We start from the raw sequence: 22,827 nt of genomic DNA on the forward strand, positions 1-22,827 counted from the left end.
ATAATCTGAAATAACCCTGTATTTCAGGGTTATTTCAGATTATTAGCAGGGTTTATTCAGGTGTTGGAATCCTACCGTGTTGTTGTTGTACTCAGCGGTGGTGGCCGTCTCCAGGATGGTGTGAGCTCTCTGAAGGAACGGCTGCAGCCTCTCCTCCACTCTCCGCAGCTCGGACAACATCTCTGCCAGCTCAGTCGGACTGGGGTGACTGCAGGACAGAAAGGAAAGAGATGCACAACGAACCAGTTAGGACAGAAAACACCAGCCCAGGTCAGACGAAGTCGTTGGATTAGAGCTGGGCCAACTCATTGATAATCTGTAAATAAGAAGTCTGAGCGTTTGCACAACAGAAAGGGAGTTCGTCTCACTTGGGTCCTGGTTGTGGAGTTGGTCCCTCAGATTGAGCAGAAGAAGAAGGTGGAGGTGTGGTTGGAGGTGGGGAGGTGTCCATGGGCTGGGCTGAGGGAGACGGAGTGGAGGTGGTGGATGAAGACGAGGGAGGAGGAGGAGCGGCAGCAGAAGCCGTCTCAGTCTGAGTGGCCGATTCGCTCGTCCGACCCTGAAAACAGAAACACGAGCGGAGGTGAGCCGAGGATTTGACCTCCTGGACGACTTCAGGCTGGACTCTGACCTCCATCCTGTTGATGACGTCGCCAACATCTCGAAGCAGGTTCTCGGCCAACACCAGCCTCAGTCTGGGCTCGCTCTGAACCGGCTGATCCATATCGATGTGCACATTTACAGACCCGTTGCTCTGTAACAGCAGCAGCAGTTAAAACACATCCACCACGTCGGGTTGTGTGAAGGTCGCCGGGTTTGGATCTTACCCCGGTGCTGGTTGACACTCTGGCATTCCTGCTGTTGTCTGCCATTCCTGACACCGTCTGCTGGACCGTCATCTGAATCAGAACAACGTCACAGTTTTAACGGACCTTAGAGAACCAACGATGGACACAGGCTGAAGGTTTAAAACCAGAGGATGATTTATTCAGCTCCACGTAAACATTTAAAGGTTTCTTGCTACACTGAAATAAACACATCCCCCCCCACAGATTATGCTCAACTCTTCTGAAAATATAACCATTTGATTAGAGCAAAATATTTAAAACTGTTGGTCGGCTCTTCCGGGGAAATTTGTCTCGTTTAAATCGCGAGGTGTGTGCACAGGCCGCTGAGATTCTGCTTTTTAAATTCGGGGCTCAAACACCGGACTGAAGAGTTTGTGCAGATAAATTAACTGTAAAAAATGTTTCATTCAAATCTTTTAATTCAAGCATTTGAAAAGACTGAGCAGCCGTGAGAAATTCTAACGGAATAAAGTTTATTATAATCGTGAAAACATGTTTGGAACGACAAGAGAAGGAAGTCGTGTTTTTAGTCGTTTACAACAAATCTAAAAACAAGCTGGCAATAAAACAATAAAAGGTGAGACAAAACTTTATATTCTTTTCAGAATAAAAGTGGTTTCAGGACATCCAGGACCAGACAGAAGAAACACTAAAGACACTTGATGAGTTTGAAGAAAACAAACTGAAGTTTGTGACAGATATGTGAAAGGAGGAGTTTCTCACAGGAAAAACAATTAAAGAAATTTATTTGATCTGAGCCGAAGCAAAACTTTAAACATAAACCGTGGCTATATGGTTGAATTTATCAGGAACCGTGTTTATTAAATTGGTGCTTTAGTTATCAAAACATCTTGTGTGCACCAACTTTCACTGCTTTTCAATGAGCTGCTCGTTTCTGTTTGAGTTTTTAGATCTCAGCTGCAAAACTGAACACTCCCACACGAGTGACCTAATGTTTGCAAACAGACGCTACTTTGAACGGTGGTTAATCTGCCGGCTAACGCTCAGTTCCCCATAATAACCCCCACTCAACAGACAGCTCATCCTCCAGGAAATCGGTAAAGTAACTTTGCTGTGTGTTGTTTTATATTCGTTTTCCCCAAAACTGTGGACTGGTAGCTTTGGAAACCCCCACATTTTTTAAACATTTGATGGTGAATGCTCTTATCAGCTGTTAAATGTTAACTTCACAACATAATATCCGACACCCTCTGATGTAACCCAGGGCAACAGGTCTATTTACCCCCACAACACTGCCGACTTCTCCCTGAGAAAACTGCCTAAAAACAAGAGATCTGCTAAGACACAAATCTGACAGGTTTAAAGTAAATCTACCAAAAGGTCCTTCACATACAAACATTTCACAAACTCTACCAATGCTGTAACATTTTACAGACTTCAATCTTCTAAATGAACATGTGAAATGAACGTGTGAATATGTATGGACAGAAGGAGAACAGATTGTAAGTTCTGTTTGGAAGCAGTTTACATCCCATTACAGACCGTTCTGGATAAAATTAGTGGAACGCCCCTTTAATGCTTTGGCTAACCCTGTATAAATACCCGACGCAGACCCACCTGTATCTGCTGGGGGTCCATGATGTTCACAGGGAGGTTGAAGGTTCCGAGCATCACGTAGCTGTTAGCATTGCGATCGTGCGGTGCTTGTGATGTTCCCGGGGGTGAAGAGGACGGTCCGCTGTCAGCCGCCGTGCTTCCCGAGCCGGGCTGGGAAGGTGGAGGCGGCGCCCTCTCCACCAGGTGGATCACCTTTCCACCCACATCTGCAAAAAACAGAAAATACTTTCAGTGTATTCTAAAGCCCAGCAGGGAACAGAGGCAGAAGAAACTGAATCCTTTGAAACTTTGGCGTTTTCATAAAAAATAAGCAGCGCTGACTAAAACAAACTGCGGGCTCATCGATTTAATGATTTACAGCAGCTCTACAGCGTGGTCAGCGCTGCTGAGATTTCTCTAGAAGTGCTCAAACACAGCAGAAAATAAAAAATGGTAGGTTAGCTGCAAAACTAAATTAATTGACATCAACCAGTGGTCGCGTTTAAACAATGCCAAACATGACTACCTATTTGTTGAAACTTTGAGTGATACAACAATTAAAAAATGAGGATAAACTGACGTAAATGGACGGACTTACTGTAATCCGCCAGTGTTCTTTCATCCTGCAGCACTCGACCTTGATAGATGAGCCTTTGTTTATCCACAGGGATGCCCACAGAGGGGGCAATGTGCTCTTTGAACTCTTTTACTGTCAGCTACAGAATAAAGCAGCACAGAGAAGTTACACCAAATATTTAAATTTAAATGACTTGCCTCCCAAATGTGAAGCAGGAACTTTGGATTTACCTGAGAACCAACAGTGTAAGTTCTGCTCTGGGAGTCGAGTGTTTTCACCGTCACTTCTATGTCTGAAGCTTGTTCCTCCATGATGTTCCTGCATTCACAAAAACAAAGACAAGCATACAGTACCAAAATAAATGTACAGAACAGTTTTTCTTTTAGCTGCTCCTTTCTGCAGGGGTCACCGCAGCAAGCAAGCTCGCACGACATATTTGGCAATTGTTTTCTGCTGCATGCGCTTCCTGAGGCAACCTGGGCTCAAACCTGCGGCCTCAGGGTCACAAGGCAGCAGGACTGACTACCAAACACACAGAACAGCAAACAGGCCACACTGCTCTTCACTGTAACAAGTTATGCTTATCCGATCCAGCCTGGGTAGGGAAAATAAATCAGAAAAAGACCGCAACCCAGTTGGACAGTACCAGAACATGTAATGGAAAAACACCCATTCTTACCATCCTGCTGAGGGTAATGTTACTGAAGTTAAGACGCAAGTGTTCCCGCGTGTTCCTGCGTGTTACTCCCTTCAGCAATCCTAATGTCAAGTTTGACCAAAGTGTTGGATTTGAATTTATTTATTTACACATTTACTACGTTACTCGTTTTACGGGGCGGCTGTGGCTGAGTGGTTGGAGCAGTTGTCCTCCAATACAAGAGTTGGGGGTTTGATTCCACCAGCAGTCACATGCCGAAGTGTCCCTGGGCAAGACACTGAACCCCTCATTGCCTCCGATGTGTGTCCCATTGGTGTATGAATGTGATAAAGCACCGATTAATCTTTGTATAGATCTAGTAGAGTGCTGTATGAATGGGTAAATGAGGAAACAGATTGTGTTGTAAAGAGCTTTGAGTATCTCGATAAGATAGAAAGGCGCTATACAAGTACAGTCCATTTACCTGCCTTATATTTTTGTTTCAATCTAATGTTGTTGATTAGACTCTAACATTGAGTATTCTACTGAAGGAGCTCCTAAAAATCTTCAAAGTCTGATGCAGAAGGTGGCATTGTTGCCATGAGATCTTGGCCAGGACTTTTTTCTCCAACCACCTTGATGGAGTCCAGGGGACAGCCACAGACTAAAGCTGGTTCTTTTTATTAGCTTGTTCCGTGTCTCTGTCCTGGTCAGAACGCCACCCCCACAATGCACTGCAGATGTCATCAGCAGTGGTCTGATCACACCAAAAGGACCCCAGCCTCCTAAGCACATGAAGTTGACGCTGGGCCCTTTTTGTAAAGAAAGTCAGAGCTGTTGGTCCAGTTTGTCAGTGACAGGTTTTTGTATGTTGTCACCTTCTCCACGTCAAACCCCTGGATGTTAACAGGCAAAGTGTTGGAGGGTTGCCACCAATGTTGATCATATTGCTGACAGAAAAAGGTTTGAACAAATGATAAAAATTCTGCTTTAAGCGCGAACAGTCTTGGCATTACTCCATGGGCTTCCTGTTCGTTTCCACATTGAGTTTAAGGTTTTGTTAAGCTAATTTAATGGTTCAAATCATCCTGGCCCCATCCTATATTAATGTTAAAAGACTAAAATTAAAATATAAAGGTGACGGCGCTTTTGAAGTGGTTGATCCTAAAGTTTTGTAAATATATACCACTCAGCTTTTTCCCCCATTCATTCATATAACCTTTATACAGGTTAGTCTCATTTTCAAAATAGACCTGTTTTACACAAACATACACAACAACACAACATAAAGTACAGACAACAATAAACTACAGTAAAATGCAATTAAAATAAAAGTGGTGTTATAAAACAATAAGGAGCCTTATTAAACATGGTAAAATACTAAAATCAAGAACATTATTTGCTTTGATTTTCCTATTGACCTTATCAAATATTTAAAATCCCTTAAAGAAATCAACGTGGACAGCTTCAGATCTTGTTGCAAGGTGGTCCAGGAGCAGAATAAGAAAAGGCCTTTTTGCCGAGTTCAGTCCACACTGAGGGGACGCTGCAGGTAATGATGTAACTGCACTGACGATGTGACATGTGGGAGGAGATACTAGAAAGCAGCAGACCAAGGGTATCAGGCCTACGCTGAATTATAAGTTTTTGAAAGCTGACAATCCAATATATGCAAACATGGCTTGCCATACTGCACCTGCTGCACGCGACCAATTGACCGCGCGCTGACCGGCCGGTTGAAAGAGGTAAAAAGTTCAGTTAAGCTTCAGATGGACTACTGCCAGTGATCCATCGTCCAAAGGGACGTTCACTCAGCGGATGCGCGTGGCCTACAACCCAAACAGGTGAGATCACAAAATATCCAACATGTCAGAGCAGGGTTCAATGCAGGCAGAAGCAGGGGACGCATTTAATGCGCTTTGAGGGCTCCTCGGCTGATCTTGTGCCCCCTCAGCCGCGCGCGTTCACCAAATGTTAATAATAGTCGGTGGTAAGCTTAATTAAAAATGTCGGAGGGGTTTTTGGGTTTGGACCTGTAATTACTGTTAATTTGTTGGATCGGGTGGGGTTCAGAGATGATGGCTGCAGACTGCGGCCGAGTGAGTCGGATTATTTGGACCCGAGTGCAACTGTAGGTGTGAGTAGTGATAGGGCAATCTACATATGTATTTAGCTTAGTTCAGCTTTATTACTCAAACCCCACACTCTCTGTTCTTTGAACTGAGGAAGCTCCTCGGATGAGAATCGAAACGTCTTCTGTTACAAATAAAGTCCAGTTGTTTTTGTCTTGAACTTTTTTTGAATTGTACCGAGTTGCTTCCTAAAGCCAGATTGGTGGGATGATGAATGAATGATGATGAATTGTAAAATTTTGACTCGAGTATTTCCCAGTTTTTCTAAAACCTTGGCTAAAATACAGTTTGGAAGTTCATCAAAATTGTTTTAGTATAGAGGGGTCTCCTCCCTTTAATAATGGTAGAACAAATGCTGTTTTCCAAGCATTTGGAATGGTATTTTGTTGTACAGACAGATTAAAAATGTATAACAGTTCTGCTATAATTAGATTTAAATAGCTAATATAAATCAAATGTCACAATACTTTTAAATAAAGTATAAAAATTTGGTAGATCTTGTGTATTTAATGGTTCCCTATTTCTTTCCATTTTATTTAGGTGTTTATTTTTATATGTTCTTTATATTCAGTTGTCTTGATGTTTGACTTCACTGAAAAGCATTTATCTTCCTTCAGTTGTTTTTAAATGTTGTATCTACTAAACAATGGTAAGCCGAACTCGCACAAGTCAAGAGCTAAATCAATTAAAAAAAATGTCGATAATTTGACATAAAACTTGTGAACTGAATGTTGGGGTCAACAATATGCGCCAGTCAAACTAACTCAGAGCAAAACACAAAGGACAGCGGGAAGAATCAAAGTCTGATCTGCTAATATGATGTAAACAACTAATTATTTAAGTATCAAACTGTTTACTAAACTACGTGGTTAAAGGTAGTTCGGACACCGCAGCTTCATGATCATGCTACAAACAACATAACTTTGTTTTGCTAACAGTACCTTCCTACTTTTAAATATTTTCTAGCTATCACAAAACAAAAACAATTACCCTCGCATCTATCAGTGAGAGGTTATGTGGAGTTAAGACTTAATAAACCTGGAAATTCAGCTGGGTTTGAAGAGCTAACTAGTGGGGTGGCTAAGCTAATGCTAAAGCTTACAGAAGCTAATGCTAAAGAAGCTAAGTTTGAAGAAGCTGAGCGTGACAGAAAGTAGGACGGTTTAAAATAAAACTCGTATTGCTTACCTTTCAAACCACACTATCCTTTCAACTTATTCGGAGTATGCAGCTGGTTTTTATCATCCGACAGTTAACAACTTCCCGGTAGGTCCTAGCTCCGGTACTCGCCAGAAGCTACCAGGCTTCACGGAAGTGACGTCAAGCGGTAGCGGAAGCGCAGTTCAAGGAGAAGGAAAGATGGCGAATCTCGTGGAAGCGACGAGCAAACAGCAGTTCGAAGAGTTCCTATCCAAAGCTGGAAAGAACCTGACCGTGGTGCACTTCCAGGCGGAATGGGCTCCTCAGTGCGGACAGATGAACGAGGTGATGGCCGAGCTGGCCAAAGAGCACGCGCACTCCACGTTCGTCAAGCTGGAAGCAGAGTCGGTCCCGGAGGTGTCGGAGAAGTATGAAGTCACCTCGGTGCCAACTTTCCTTTTCTTCAAGGCGGGAGAGAAGGTGGACCGCCTGGACGGGGCGCACGCCGCGGAGCTGACCAAGAAGGTCCAGCGCCTGGCGGCGTCCAGGAGTCCGGAGGTCGGAGGAGCCGCGGGGGGAGCGGAGCTGAAGCAGCGGCTGAAGAAGCTGATCAACGCGGGGCCCTGCATGCTGTTCATGAAGGGCTCCCCGCAGGAGCCCCGCTGCGGCTTCAGCCGGCAGATCGTGGCGCTGCTCAAGGAGCGCAACATCCACTTCAGCAGCTTCGACATCCTGTCCGATGATGAGGTCCGGCAGGGCCTGAAGACCTACTCCAACTGGCCCACGTACCCCCAGTTGTACGTTAACGGGGAGCTGGTGGGCGGACTGGACATCGTGAAGGAGATGGCCGAGTCCGGGGAGCTGGAGAACACCTGCCCCAAGGCCGAGACCCTGGAGCACCGCCTGAAGAGCATCATCAGCCGGAGTCCAGTCATGCTGTTCATGAAGGGCAACAAGGAGGCCGCCAAGTGCGGCTTCAGCAGGCAGATCCTGGAGGTCCTGAACGGGACTGGACTGGACTATGACACCTTTGACATCCTGCAGGATGAGGAGGTGCGCCAGGGCCTGAAGACCTACTCCAACTGGCCCACGTACCCCCAGCTGTACGTGAACGGGGAGCTGATCGGGGGCCTGGACATCGTGAAAGAGCTGAAGGAGAGCGGGGAGCTGGAGTCGGTGCTGAAGGGGGGGTCCTAGGAGGAGATGAGTCTCCATCAGGGAGGAGAACCTGTCCCCTTCCAGACTGGGGCCCTGCGGGAACAACAAACAACCTGTCCAGTTCTGTTCAGCTCCAACTTTACAACTTTACATTAAATGTCTAACAGGAAGTCCCTGGGTGTTTGCATTTAGCCTTTCTTTGATCCTGGAGAGTAATTCATTAAAATCAAAACTTTAGCTTCTATTTGCTGCTTCCTGCATCCCTCCTTTCTGTTTCTCACTCAGGGTTCGTTTAATGAACTGAATAATAAACAAATTACAAATCAGATGTTTAGCTCGTTTTACTGTGAAATGTGAACAACTTTGTTTCTAACAATAAATCCCCAAAAATCCTCATTGTTTGAAACAACCTCTGAAGCTCAGGAGCAAGAAAACAACAAAGTGTTCGCACCATTTGTTAAAAAAAACAAAACATTTACCTTTCATTTAAACAGTGAATATTTGTTTAATATTGTAAATAAAAAAAAAAAAAACTAGTAATCTGAGGTTTGAACTGTCAGGTTGTTTGTCTCCATCCTGTGGAAGGAAAACAAAAAGTTGTTTACAAAACAAATTTTTAGTTTAATTTTCATATTTAATCAGTGCAGGAGTTTGTAGAGTTTTATGGTTTTGTCATATTTAACATATGTTGAACAAAATAAGGTTTAACTCTTAAATGTCCTCTGTTGTAGAGGAGGCGTTAATAAAACACTCGAGCCCGTCATCGGCTGCAAAAAAATATTTAAGAATCACCTCAAACTGGAAAAATATATAAAAATTTGTTTATGTAAAAAAAAGACAAAAAGCATCATAGGAAATATTGTTAAAGAAAAAGGTTTCAGCTAAAATCCAGTGTGAGCGCTGCATGAAAGCTGAAAAAAGAACAAACTTAAGCTAACAGCAGCAAAGCACTAGCTAAAAGGAGCTAAAACCTAGAGACAAAAGTAGCAAAAGACTAGTTATTACAGATCTATAGTTAATAATATATAGTTAATGATAGACCTATAACTTTCATCTAAAAAAAATTAGCGAAAATAGTTGTTGGTCAGTTACATGATCATCTTCAAAGAAATAATCTGAAGAGTTTCAGTCAGGGTTTAGAGCTCACATCACTGAACCTGCACTGGTGAAAGTTATTAATGATGTTCCCATGGCCTCTGACAATGGACTGGTGTCTACACTGGTCCTGTTGGACCTCAGTGCTGCATTTGATACAGTTGATCATAATATTCTATTGGAGACTTGAATATGATATTGGAATTACAGGAACGGCTCTAAACTGGTTTAAATCATTTATCTGATAGATTCCAATTTGTAAATGTAAATAATGAATCTTCACCAGACACCAACATTAGTCATGGAGTTCCTCAGGGTTCAGTGCTTGGACCAATACTTTTTATATATGCTTCCATTAGGTAAAGTCATTAAACAGCATGGGATAAATTTTCATTGTTATGCTGATGACACACAGTTATATGAATCCAATCAGCTACTTAGACTACAAGCATGTCTTAAAGATGTAAAAACCTGGATGACCCTTAATTTTCTCCTGATGAACACAGACAAGACTGAGGTTTAAGTTTTTGGACCGGAGCATCTTAGGAATAAATTTTTCAGTCTTTCTCCCTCCTTGGATGGCATTAATCTGTCCTCCAGCTCTAATGTTGAAAATCTTGGTGTTATTTTTGATCAGGACGTGTCTTTTATCCCACAAATTAAAAATGTTACTAGAACTGTCTTCTTCCACCGGCGTAATATCACTAAAAATAGAAACATCTTATCTAAAAATGATGTGAGAAAAAAAAGTGATGCAGAAAAACTGGTTCATGCATTTGTCACGTCTAGACTGGACTATTGCAATGGTTTATTATCTGGGTGTCCGAACACTTCTTTAAAAAGTCTTCCGTTAATCCAAAATGCTGCTGCCAGAGTCTTAACGAGTTTGTGGGAGAGATCATGTCTCTCCAGTTTTTAGCTTCTCTCCATTGGCTCCCTGTCAAATCCAGAATTAAATTCAAAATCTTACAAACCGGATTCCAAAAAAGTTGGGACACTAAACAAATTGTGAATAAAAACTGAATGCAATGATGTGGAGGTGCCAACATCTAATATTTTATTCAGAATAGAACACAAATCAAAGATCAAAAGTTTAAACTGAGAGAATGTATCATTTTAAGGGAAAAATCTGTTGTTTCCAAATTTCATGGCGTCAACAAATCCCCAAAAAGTTGGGACAAGTCCATTTTTACCACTGTGTGGCATCCCCCCTTCTTCTTACAACACTCAACAGACGTCTGGGGACAGAGGAGACCAGTTTCTCAAGTTTAGAAATAGGAATGCTCTCCCATTCATGTCTAATACAGGCCTCTAACTGTTCAATCGTCTTGGGCCTTCTTTGTTGCACCTTCCTCTTTATGATGCACCAAATGTTCTCTATAGGTGAAAGATCTGGACTGCAGGCTGGCCATTTCAGTACCCGGATCCTTCTCCTACGTAGCCATGATGTTGTGATTGCTGCAGAATGTGGTCTGGCATTATCGTGTTGAAAAATGCAGGGTCTTCCCTGAAAGAGATGACGTCTAGATGGGAGCATATGTTGTTCTAGAACCTGAACATAGTTCTCTGCATTAATGGTGCCTTTCCAGACATGCAAGCTGCCCATGCCACAAGCACTCATGCAACCCCATACCATCAGTGATGCAGGCTTCTGAACGGAGCGTTGATAACAACTTGGGCTATCCTTGTCCTCTCTGGTCCGGATGACATGGCGTCCCAGTGTTCCATAAAGAACTTCAAATCGTGACTCATCTGACCACAGAACAGTCTTCCATTTTGCCACACTCCATTTTAAATGACCCCTGGCCCAGTGCAAACGTCTGAGCTTGTGGAGCTTGCTTAGAAATGGCTTCCTCTTTGCACTGTAGAGTTTCAGCTGGCAACGGCGGATGGCACGGTGGATTGTGTTCACTGACAATGCTTTCTGGAAGTATTCCTGAGCCCATTCTGTTATTTCCTTGACAGTGACATTCCTGTTTGAGGTGCAGTGACGTTTAAGGGCCCGGAGATCACGAGCATCCAGTAGAGTTTTACGGCCTTGACCCTTACGCACAGCGATTGTTCCAGATTCTCTGAATCTTTTGATGATGTTATGCACGGTTGATGATGATAACTTAAAAGTCTTTGCTATTTTACGCTGGGTAACACCATTCTGGTATTACTGCACTATCTTTCTGTGCAACAATGGTGGAATTGTTGATCCTCTTACCATCTTGGCTTCTGAGAGACACTGACACTCTGAAAAGCTCTTTTTATACCCAATCATGTTGTCAATTGACCTAATTAGTGCTAATTTGTCTTCCAGCTGTTCGTTATATGCTCAATTTCCTTTTGCCAGCCACTTATTGCTACTTGTCCCAACTTTTTTGGGATTTGTTGACACTGTGAAATTTTGAATCAACATATTTTTCCTTTAAAATGTTACCTTTACTCAGATTAAACTTTTGATCTGTCATCTATGTTATATTACGAATAAAATATTGACATTTGCCATCTCCACATCATTACATTCAGTTTTTATTCACAATTTGTTTAGTGTCCCAACTTTTTTGGAATCCAGTTTGTACTTCTAACCTATAAAGCTCTCAACAACCTAGCTCCATCTTATATTACAGATCTTATTGTTCCATATTTTCTTAACAGAGCACTTCACTCTCAGACTGCAGGTTTACTCGTGGTCCCTAGAGTTTCCAAGAGCAGAATGGGAGGAAGATCTTCCAGTTATCAGGCTCCTCTCTTTTGGAACCAACTTCCAGTTTCTGTCCATGAGGCTGAAACATTGTCCAGTTTTAAGACTTTCCTTTAGATAAATCCTATAGTTAAGGCTGGCTTGTTATGCTGCTATAGGATTAGACTACTGGAGGATAAATTGACCTCATTTCCTTAAATGAATTGTTAAAATTGAATAGTTTTCATTTGAAATTATTTCTATCTTAACATGTGATTCTTGACCTGCCATTGTGTATCCGTTCCTCTCAAACCCAGCCAGTCGAAGCAGATGGCCGTTTGTTCTGAACCTGGTTCTGCTAAAGGTTTCTTCCTCATTAGGGAGTTTTTCCTTTCCACTTTCGCCTTCATGCTTGCTCAGGATGAGAGTTCTGTGATGGAGTTAAACTCAAAGCTGCTCCTCAGATAAATAAAGTTAAATTATTCCTTAGATATAGAACTTTACTAATTGGCTTTTCTATGTATGTGAATGTTCCTGTAAAGTGCCTTGAGACAACTTTGTTGTGATATGGCACTATATAAATAAACTGAACTGAATTGAAAAGTTTAAAGGTAAAAGCAGCCAAAGGCCAACTAAAAGTTAAAAGCAGAATGTTAGCTAAAACCTTAAAATAGCAGAATGGTAACTAAAAGCTAAAAGTAGTTGAATTGTAGCTTAAAACAACAACAACAAAAAAGCAGAATGGTATAAAGGTAGCAGAATGCTGATTAAATTCTACAAACAGCAAAAATACTAGTTTAAAGCTCGGAAGCAAAAGGCTAACTAAACGCTAAACGTAGCATCAGAAGACAAAACCAGCAGCTGCTGAAGCAAACTCCACTCCAAACAATTGTTTTGAAGGAATTGAAAATGGGGGGGGGGGGGGGATACTAAAGTGAAATATTTAAACTGAATGTCATCTCCTGAACGAACCGAAGGTTTTATTTTATTCACAGCTAAAATATCAGCTCGGCACTCATGAATCTCCATCCAAACATCAACGCTGAGATTTGCAGCCGTTCAGTCGACAAAATGACTAAAGATGATGTCGCTGCTTTTTGAATCCTAAAGTCCAGGATGATGAAAACGTTGGGAGTTAATGATTCGCAGCAGATCTTCTGTTTGTTGACAGAGTCGCTCTAAATGTAAAAAAATAAAAATAAAAAGCTTTTAAGAGTGTGAAGTCATGAAATAAATCCAGGACTTTAATATTTAACGACTGATCCTCTGAAGAGATTTTCCTGAAGCAGCCCTGCAGGTGACTTGTGAAGTTTCCTCACAGTTTTAGAACTAAAACTCACTTTCATGAACTAATGATTCACTTTAATATAAACATATTAATTAATCTAAAACCTTCGGCATTACATGAAAAGATGCAAAACTCCAAATCGGTTTGAGTTAGAGGCGTGAAGCTGCGGATCTCGAGTTAATCATTGACCTCCACCCTCGCTGTGTTAAGCTGCAGAACGTTTGTGGTCAGACAGGAGCTGTGGCTCTTCAGGCCTTCTGAGGACTTGCTTCATCGGCAGCCATGTTGGCCGACGCCTGGGCTTGTTTGCTGTATTTGTACACGGTTTTCCATCAGCTGGTGGTTCCCTGCAGCCATCCTGAGCAGCTGCTGGTGAACTCTGTGAACCGACAGCAGGTGAGACAATCGGACCCTCAGAACTCTCGTGATGACTTCGCAGGTTAACTGCTGCGTCAGACTTCGGCTCAGTGGTTTTTACCCACTCGTGTTTATCAGATCTGCATTTTCCACCTCCTCGGTTCTTTCCAGAAGAGGTCTCTGCTGTGAGACGTGGGTTTAAATCGTGAATTAATTTCTGTTCCTGCACATCTGATAAGCCCACGCCGCCTCCTTCTTCTTCGTGTCTTTTTCAGTACCTGGGAAAATGGCACTTCGAGGCGGCTGTCAGTCGCAGAGGAGCCGACATCCAGAAGTTTAAGGTGCTGGACAGCGTCGTCTTCACCATGGAGGAGACGGACAATGAGACTCTGGTCCTGACTGGACACATGCGCATGTGAGGACACACACTCACGGTTGGACACAGGTCTTCCTCTGTCCTGCAGGTCCAACAGTCGAACAGAACAAGTCTGGATCAAACTGAAATACGTTTTTATGAAAAATGCAACTCCAACGCTGAGTGTGGAAAGAGTTAGCTGAAGAAGCTGAAACTGAGTTAAAGTTGAAACGAGCAGAATTGAAGCTAAAATGGGAAAGACAAGAGCTAAAAGCAGCCGAGGCTTAAATGACCAGAAAACGAGCTGAAACACAAGCAAGGAGCTGCAGAACTAATTAAAAGTAGCAGAACAGTAGCTAAATTTAGTCAAACAGAAGCTAAAATTACTTAAATTGTACTGAACATTAGTAAAAAAAAAAACAGCTAAAATGAACAAAACTGTAGCTAAAGACTCAGCAATTGCTAAATATAACTAAACAGAGGATAAAGCTACAGTTCACAGAGCAGAAGTAAAGGCCACATTTGTTTGATTTGATTTACCTTTAATGTTTATAGACAGGTAACAGAAGCAAAACAGATGCTAAAGTAGGCGAACCCATAGCTAAAATTGGGAAAACTGTTGCTAGAGGTAACAAAACCAATAGGTTAGCTAAAATCAGCAATACAATGTCAAAATTAAGGCCAATGAAACTGTAGCTAAAATTACAAAATATGTAATTACCAAACGTAGCTAAATAATAGCTAAAAGCCCAAATTGGCTAAATAGTAATTAGAAGCTAGAGTAGCTTAAAAAGAGAAAAACAAAGCAATTGTGTTAGATTCTAATAAAATAAAAAAAAGAATACAAATGCAATTCTGAGAGAAACGTGAAAGACTTTAAAAAACCTACAGAAGAAATTTTAAAGCTTCTCCCCGTCCTGTTAAACACCCTCAGAAGTCTGAAAGCTGAACTTCTGCAGCTCTTTGACATCATTTCTAATAAATCTACATCTATTGTTCCAAACCTTCAGCTTATAGTTAAGAGGCAATAAAACAAAATAAATCCAACCGCAAGCTGTAATCTGTGTGGAAAGAAAGAATCAGAAGTTCAGACAAGAAAACAAAAACTGGGTGATTCAAACTGAAAATACTATTTTGTTTTTATTCATGTGACAGCTTTGTTTTTATTTTTAACTTTCATTTTTAGGGGGGATGACTGCATGAAGCAGACGTGGACGTATCAGATCCAGCCTGGAAGGGACGATCTGATCCTGCAGGGTGATCACGAAACACTAAACTTTACAATCACTGTCCAGCTGCAGGTTCAGCCGAATCAAACTGGGATTTTTACACGTTTTACTGACGTTTGTGACATTTGTGTGACTGTCAGGTTTATAAAACCACTTTTTATCTGCTTTATTTTGCCGTTTGTTCATTTGCAGATAAATCCTTTATGGTCTGCCATCAAAACAAATATTTTCAATCTTTTAAAAACATTTCAGCATTAAATTAATGCTAAAAGAAAACCATCAGTTAACTTGTTCAACAACAAAAAAAATAGCATTTTCTGAAGAAATGCCCATCACCACCCCTGGTTCGTGAGATATTTTGCTAACGTACACACAGTCCGTTACATGATCACCCATCTTTCATTGCAGTGGGCAACAGACTGTCTCCTCCTGCGCCATAAATCAGACTTCAAGTGTATCTGAATCCATTTTTTTGTTCAAATGTTTATTTTCATAGTTATCACAGAAGTTCAGTGGATATTTTTAGGTGCAACTGCAGAGGGCAACATGAGACGATCTTTGTATTGTTTATGTTTTATTTATTTATTTTTTTAATCCAGGAAGGCCGCAGCGCAGAAACCTGCTCTGGAGCGGCACGTGGGCCAACTGCCCCGACTGCATCATTTTCCAGGAAGTGGAGCCGCCTCTGAGTGAGAGCGACTCCGAGGACTCGCTCAACAGATACATGCTGTACGGTGAGCTGCTGTCGCCCAAAAACAGACGAATGCACGGCAAAGTTCTTACTCTCAGAAGGGATTCTTTCCCAGGCACGGATCCCGAGTTCATCCAAACCGAGTTTTCTATTTCCTTTTTGCATTTGCTGTTCCTCGTTTTATCCGACATTGTGACGACATCAGACTTTCTGATCGTTTGGGTTGAGAAGCTGATTCTAGATCAGCTAAAATGCTGTTCGACTGACAGGAAGGCACAACTTCACTGAACTTTATATCAAACAGTTTAAAAAAAAAGTCTGATATTAGCTTGGGTCAGTTGTCAATTAAGTCAGAGATAGTAGGACAAACCTTTCTGACTGATTATCTGTAATTTGGTTCAGCGTTTATCCATCTCCAATCTGTAGCTTGGACCATTCTGTCCTTTAGTCCTTTATCTTGGATTAGTTCTGCTGAGGGAACCATCACTGACAGCTGGTAATTTGGTTGGATTAGTGGCTTGTTGGGGTTGATATTCTTCTATCAGCTGTTTCTTCTACAGCGATGGCCACATCGACTCATCCGCATTTAAACGAACACAAAAGCCTTTCCTGATACAGCCCTCACCATTTAGCCGGGCCCTGGAACGGCACCAGAGATACTCTGACCCGTGCTCCCTATAGTGCCCAGTTTAGTTGGTTATATGAATAATAGAGTTTCATCAGTGATATCAAACATCAAGAGGATAACAGCTACATGCATTCAGCACATCAGTATACATCATTAGTTGTAAACAACCAGAAACTGGTGGAATGTTTCCTCTGGGTCGTGGGGCTCTCCTCTCTGGTTGAAGAGTTCAAGTATCTGGGCATCTCATTCCTGAGTGATGGTATGATGGAGCAGCAGATGGAGCGGCAGATCAGAGCCTCATCCTCAGTGATGATGGCGTTGCTTCGTTTGGATAAAGAGTTGAGTCAGAAGGCAAAGCTCTGGATTTACGGGTCTGCCTACATTCCAACTTTCACCAGTGGTCATGAGGTTTGGATCATGACTGAAAGTACCAGATCCTGAATCCAAGCTGCTGAAATGAGCTTCCCTTGTAGGGTGGTGGGGACTCAGTTAGAGATAAGGTGAGGAGCTGCTACTCTGCAACAAAAGTAGTCCACTGAGGAGGTTCATCTGATAGGATGACTCCTGGATGACTTCCTTTGGTGGTTTTCCAGGTATGTCATACAGGGAAGAGACCAGATACCCAGAACTCTCTGGAGAGATTGTGTATCTTCTCTGGGCTGGGAGTGTCTCAGGAGGAGCTGTAAATTATTAGAGGGAGGTAATGGTTTCTCTCCTGGACCCGTTGCCTCCACAACCCCACTACAGATCAGAGTAGAAGATGGACATGAAGTTAATTGTATAGAATCACCTCAAGGGGAAAATGTTTGACCACTGCTTATAATTGAGGAATTTAGGTACTTCAGTCATCAGGGTTTGTGCTAGGCCCCTGATCTTGGTGGTCTGTCTTAATGTAATATTGAGTACTGTGCTTTCAACTTTGTGGAAACAATTTAAAAATAGTTTGTATGTCTCGTTCAATATGACTGTGCCCCAATGCACAAAACAAGCACAACATGTTTTTTTGTGTTTGGTCCTGACCCTCATCAAGCACCTTTGGGATAACTGGAACTAAGACAGGGAGCAAGACCTTCTCGTCCTACATCAGTGCTCATCAATGCTCTACATCAGTGGTTCCCAGCACAAGTCCATGAGGAACACCATCCGATTTAATTACTTCATCAAGTTCTGAAGAAGCCCATTAATCACTAATTCGTTCAAATCAGGTGTCAAAGCAGGAACATGCAGGATGGTGTTCCTCACGGACCAGGGTCGGGAACCACTGCTCTACAGAACGAATGGACACAAACGTTCTGAAATCTTGTTGAGAGCCTCCTAAGAAGTCTGGAAGCTGTTAGCTTCAGACCCTGCTGCTCATCAGTCCGTGCATAGTACGAACCTCCGGTGAGGGTTGGGGTGAGACCGTGGCACCATTCTGGAGATTGAGTTCTGAGCTTTCCATCACCGGATCACCAAACCTCCACGTTTAACCTCTGATCAAGAATGAATTATATGGAGACTTCCTCTCAGTAAAACTGCACATTACGAGAAAAACAATTAAACTTTTGGTTTTGTATTTTCTTTTGTGCATATTCTTGTGGATTTTAACTCATTAAAATATGTTTTAATCGTTTTTCTTTCAAGCTCGACAGAAGGACCTGGACCCTGATGTCACTACAACTTTTCTAAAAAAGTCAGCGTGTCGTAACCTAAAGGAGAGCGTCAGACTACCCCAGGAAAAGGGTTTGTTGCCGAGATTGATGGAGAAAAATCACATTTTTAAAAGTGAAAATTCCTTAAATATTCACTAAAATTATTTTGTTTTGGTTTCTAGAGTACTGCCTCTAGTTACAAACACAAAGGTGGGCTCAGTAAATACACAGTAACCACACAATTAATACAGTTATTACACTGTTTTTACACACAGTAACTTCACAGTAACTTCACAGTAAATACACAATTAATATAATTATTATAAAGTTCATATTTTTTTCAGTTAATACACAGTTATTATTACCCAGTTATCACATTGTTAATACACAATAAATAATTAATACATAGTTGTTACACAGTTACTACATGATTACTACATGGCTACTACAGTTACTGCACAATAAATTCAGTTAATACACAGTTAACAGTTATTACACAGTTATTACAAATTTACTGCATAGTTACTACATGATTAATAGTTATTACTGTTAACAGTTATTAGTTATTACATAGTTAATATGCAGTTTTTACATTTAATACACTATCAGTACCGGTATTACACAGTTATTACAAAGTTAATATAAGATTTATACACAGTTAATACAGTTATTAGATACTTATTACACAGTTTTTACATTTAATACACAATTAACACCGTTATTACACATTTATTACATATCACAGCTCATGTTTCTGTAAAATGATAGTGTTTTTTCTTCATTCTTACAGGATGCTGTTTTGCTTCATGTCTTTTTGGTACAACAGAGGAATAAATCAAATTTTGTCTCATTAAATTTGTTTTATGTGGCTTTTGTATCAGACAATGTTTATTGTCTGTTATATCCAGTGTATAACAAAAGCAACAAAAATGGAGTATGAAAATAAAACTTTTCCACTTTTAACTGCTGTCATTTTCAGTCTGAGAACCAGAACTAGCGCTGTTATTTCTAACCCGAACCCGAAACTCGGCTCTGACCGACCCGGATTAGGCCTGGGCCGGGCTGTTATAATGTGATTAATGGGTGGGCCGGTCTCAGGCTTTTAATTAGGTCAGGATCGGCCGTAAATATAATTATATGATGACATGGCCTGCCATACTTCCACCAGACACACGCGGACATTTCACCGTGAGCTGACCGGCCTTGAAAGAGGTAAAAAGTTCAGTTAAGCTTCAGGTGGGACTGTACTGCCAGGCAGCGATCCAGCGCCCAAATGGACGTTCATTCAGCCGCTGCACTCAGCGGACGCGCGTGGCCGACAACCCAAACAGGTGAGAACCCAAAATATCCGACATGTCAGAGCAGGGTTCAATGCAGGCAAAAGCAGGGGAGGCTGTTAATGCGCTTTGATAGCTCCTCAGCTCCTCAGCTCTGATCTTCAGGATGCAGCAGAAACAGGGTTTAAATGCTTTTTTACGGCCATGAAAGTACAAACACCTCTCACTCCGAATCTTCTGCTGCTTTCATTCAGCCGCGCGTCCCCGACCGTTAATGACTAATTATAAATGTCGGGGGGGGGGGGGGGGGAGTCCGGGTTTGGACCTGTAATTATTGTTAATTCGTCTTTCCAGGTTGTCATGGACATCCCAAGGTGTTCCTAGGTCAAAGGTGACACTCAGTATAATCCCCCCATCTGGGTCCACCCACAGTGGGAGATGCCCAGAAAACCTCCAGAGGGAGACATCCTACCAGGTGACTCCTTTCTATGAAGAGGAGCAGCGAATCTAATCTGAGCACCGCCCCCCTCTCCCTGGATGATGGAGTTCCTCAACTTATCTTTAGGGCAGAACCACCCTTCGGAGGAAGCTTATTTCAGCTGCTTGGATCCAGGATCTTGGCTTTTCTGTCATAATTAACATCTCATGACCGTACTGTAAAGCCATACCTTCTCCCAGCTCCTTCTTCACTACGACAGGCCGGAGCAACGCTTTCAACCCTGATCCGACTTTTTCACAACCTGTAAAAACTTACAGGGCTCATCTTTTAGTGACCTAAACTCTAACAACCTTATGAAATCATTCTGCACATTAAACATCAGCTTATAGTTAATGTGATACATGCGCGATGATTTTTCCCGTGTTTCCTTTGTATCAGCGCCTCCGAGCACAAAGCAGAAGTGCGTTTTAGAACAAAGTGACGGTTGGATCTCATCGCAGTGGAAGTTCACCGAACCATGTTCTCAGTTCCCAGGCGTGAGTTCTGGTGTCCTAAAACTGATCTGTGGGTGAGACTTGAGCCAGATTTGACTTTCAAATAGAGTTTGTTGGAAAATGATGAAGAGACGTTTCAGCAGAACTACCTGCAGGTTCATCAAACGCTTCAGTATCGCAGGTAAGGACGAGGGACAGCACCCGACAGCTCAGACAACACACTTTGTTTTTCATGTTGCACGTGTGGGTGTCTGTTGGTCCAACTGTGTGTGTGAGTAAAAAAACAAAGGAGGTGTTTTCATGGTCCAGAAGAACATGCTCTGGCAGTGTGGGGATGTCCCATGGACCCAGAAACCAACACCTGAAAATGGAAATTGACTCTTTTTATCACTGCAGCTTTAAAACTTTCACTTCTGTTTCTTTTTTAATTTTACCAGGCATTCTCATCCTCCTCTCAGTGTCAGTCCGTTAGCTTAAAGCACCACTTCAGAAATAATAAATAAATAAATAAATCCTGAAACTCAGTCAGAGTCTCAGTTTGTGGCATGTGGTTTTGATGCAACGTGTGAAAATGGACTTTTACTCGTATTTCTATGCTTAAACTACAAATATCTGTTGCATTTCACCCTAAAGTATATAAATATATACAGTTAATATTCACATTTATACATCTGTAGAAAAAAATGGCAGCAAAACAATATTTTTCATGCAAAAACGTGATGCAAAGGGAACAACCGTCGTGTTTTAGTGTAAAAAAAACGTGCTTCAAAAATACTTTTGTTTGCTGAATCATTGTCGCTCATTCATCATTAGGACATTTTGTTTCCCTCCGATCTAAAAATGTTTGTTTGTTTGTTTGTTTGGGTAACGCTTTGGGCAAAACCAAAACATTTTGTTATCAATACCAAACCATGAAAGTTGACAATTTCTCAGGTCAGAGACAAAGTGATGGGTAAGAGCAGATTATCATAAAAACAAGAACACTTAATACAGCACATTATAGTCTCGTCGACAAACAATTACACAGCAAGCTGTAGGAATGGCCCGGACAAGCAAAGATTATTGACTGTTTTAACTTTGACCTTTATTTGTGACCTTGACCTTGGAGCTGGGGTAATGAAAACCTATGTGACCCTCCATTTAATGACGATGCATATGTGTATGAAGTTTTGTTCAATTATCTTGAGTGGATCTGAAGTTATGGGCAGGATGGGGACTATACCAAAATGTGTCAGTCTTTCCACAGGCGTATAATAATAATAAAATTATTATTAATAATAATAATAAAAAAAAAAACTTAATTAAACCTATTTTTATGAAAGAGAGAGATGATGCCACAGAAAACCTGCCAACAGAGGGTGGTCTGCTGCATGTTTGGAGTTTCTTGTTGGTTTTTATGTTTTAATAATCCTCTACCCGTGTAGTCCATCCATGAACTGCAGCAGACTGGTTTTCATGTTGAGTCGACGTGGCAGCGCCAACAAGTGGAACATGACTCTACCAAGGCTTGTTCATGAACACCACGATTCAAAATATGGACGAACGCACAACATGAACATCGTATTTTCTGTCTGAGCACGGAGGCCACGAAAATATTGAACCAAATATTTATAGACAGACATAAACCAACCAAATGATTCAGAGTTCTTACTATAAATGGTGCTTACATCTAACAAAACTCAGAAGGCCAAAGAAAACCTTGATGATTCTGCAGAGGACCTGTCCACAAGACCACCAGAAGCTGCACAGGACCGAGCTTCATGAGAGGGAAGAAAAAGTCAGGAACTGTTTGCAACTTCTCACCAAAACATTTGGGGAAAAGGCTCTGCGGTCAGAGGAGACCGAACGAGAACTTTTAGACCAGGAAAGACAAACCTAACACCTGTTGAGAACACCATCGTCACCATGAAGCACGGTGGAGGCAGCATCATGATGTGACTGTTCCTCAGCAGGGATGGGGAACTGGTCAGAGTTAAAGGAAAGATGGATTCTTGAGAAGAAATAATGGAGTTATCCTGAGGTTTGAGGTCCATCTTCCAGCAAGACAACGATTTTGTTGATACAACCCTCCACTGGTTTAAGGAGAACCAGATGAAGGTTCTGCATTGGTTCAGTCAAAGCCCAAACCTCAGTCCAACTGAGAGTCACTGGTTTGATTCAAAGATTGTTGGACACAAGCAGCACCAACCTGAAGGAGATGGACACGTTTGGTCATGAAGAACGTGCAGAAGTTCCAGAGAAGCTTCTGGAGACAGAAACTTCCTGCTCATAGTTGGAATGACATCTCTTTCCTGGGATTATTTGGCTCGGCCGTAATCTCCTTCGGTTCCAAAACAGCCCCCTAAGATGCATCTTCAAAGAGCGGGTTGTGTGTTCAACATAAAGAAATATTCAAGTTTAAGGAAACAAAACTGAAAAAATGTTTAAAACCACTGCAACTTCAAAATATTAGTCATATTAGCTCTGGAGTTAACATCATATTAGCTCTGGAGTTAACATCATATTAGCTCTGGAGCTAACGTCATATTAGCTCTAGAGCTAATGTCAGATTAGCCCAGGAGCTAACGTCATATTAGCTCTAGAGCTAACGTCATATTAGCTCTGGAGTTAACGTCATATTAGCTCT

At 41.8% G+C, this 22,827-nt stretch overlaps 3 protein-coding genes across 3 annotated transcripts in view; 2 read left to right on the forward strand and 1 right to left on the reverse strand.

Annotated features, from left to right (window-relative positions):
• The window catches only part of bag6 (BCL2 associated athanogene 6), a 19,005-nt gene extending 11,944 nt beyond the window's left edge, over nucleotides 1-7,061 (reverse strand). The window contains exons 1-8 of the mRNA XM_037676097.1: nucleotides 6,940-7,061; nucleotides 3,213-3,300; nucleotides 3,004-3,121; nucleotides 2,427-2,632; nucleotides 828-899; nucleotides 632-754; nucleotides 369-559; nucleotides 76-208 (exon numbers count right to left, since the gene is read on the reverse strand). Of these exons, the coding sequence (XP_037532025.1) occupies nucleotides 76-208; nucleotides 369-559; nucleotides 632-754; nucleotides 828-899; nucleotides 2,427-2,632; nucleotides 3,004-3,121; nucleotides 3,213-3,293 (924 nt within the window). The 5' untranslated portion in view covers nucleotides 3,294-3,300; nucleotides 6,940-7,061. The remainder of the gene's footprint in view (nucleotides 1-75; nucleotides 209-368; nucleotides 560-631; nucleotides 755-827; nucleotides 900-2,426; nucleotides 2,633-3,003; nucleotides 3,122-3,212; nucleotides 3,301-6,939) is intronic.
• Nucleotides 7,062-7,083: 22 nt separating this feature from the next.
• On the forward strand, nucleotides 7,084-8,368 carry glrx3 (glutaredoxin 3). The gene has a single exon (XM_037676098.1). The coding sequence runs from the start codon at nucleotides 7,111-7,113 to the stop codon at nucleotides 8,086-8,088; it is 978 nt and encodes a 325-aa protein (XP_037532026.1). The 5' UTR covers nucleotides 7,084-7,110; the 3' UTR covers nucleotides 8,089-8,368.
• Nucleotides 8,369-13,339: 4,971 nt separating this feature from the next.
• On the forward strand, nucleotides 13,340-18,187 carry apom (apolipoprotein M). Its single transcript, XM_037676538.1, has 6 exons — nucleotides 13,340-13,496; nucleotides 13,733-13,872; nucleotides 14,999-15,069; nucleotides 15,641-15,775; nucleotides 17,984-18,082; nucleotides 18,174-18,187. The coding sequence occupies exons 1-6, from the start codon at nucleotides 13,383-13,385 to the stop codon at nucleotides 18,185-18,187; spliced, it is 573 nt and encodes a 190-aa protein (XP_037532466.1). The 5' UTR covers nucleotides 13,340-13,382.
• The last annotated feature ends 4,640 nt before the right edge of the window (nucleotides 18,188-22,827 follow it).

This window comes from Nematolebias whitei, chromosome 5 (assembly GCF_014905685.2).
Source record: "Nematolebias whitei isolate Nwh7 chromosome 5, NemWhi1, whole genome shotgun sequence".
NCBI lineage: Eukaryota > Metazoa > Chordata > Actinopteri > Cyprinodontiformes > Rivulidae > Nematolebias > Nematolebias whitei.

Coding starts and splice junctions, on each gene's coding strand:
- apom (XM_037676538.1), top strand. CDS start 13,383: ATGTTGGCCGACGCCTGGGCTTGTTTGCTGTATTTGTACACGGTTTTC. Junction 13,873..14,998: donor CTGACTGGACACATGCGCAT/GTGAGGACACAC, acceptor TTTCATTTTTAG/GGGGGATGACTGCATGAAGC. Junction 15,776..17,983: donor CAACAGATACATGCTGTACG/GTGAGCTGCTGT, acceptor TTTTCTTTCAAG/CTCGACAGAAGGACCTGGAC.
- glrx3 (XM_037676098.1), top strand. CDS start 7,111: ATGGCGAATCTCGTGGAAGCGACGAGCAAACAGCAGTTCGAAGAGTTC.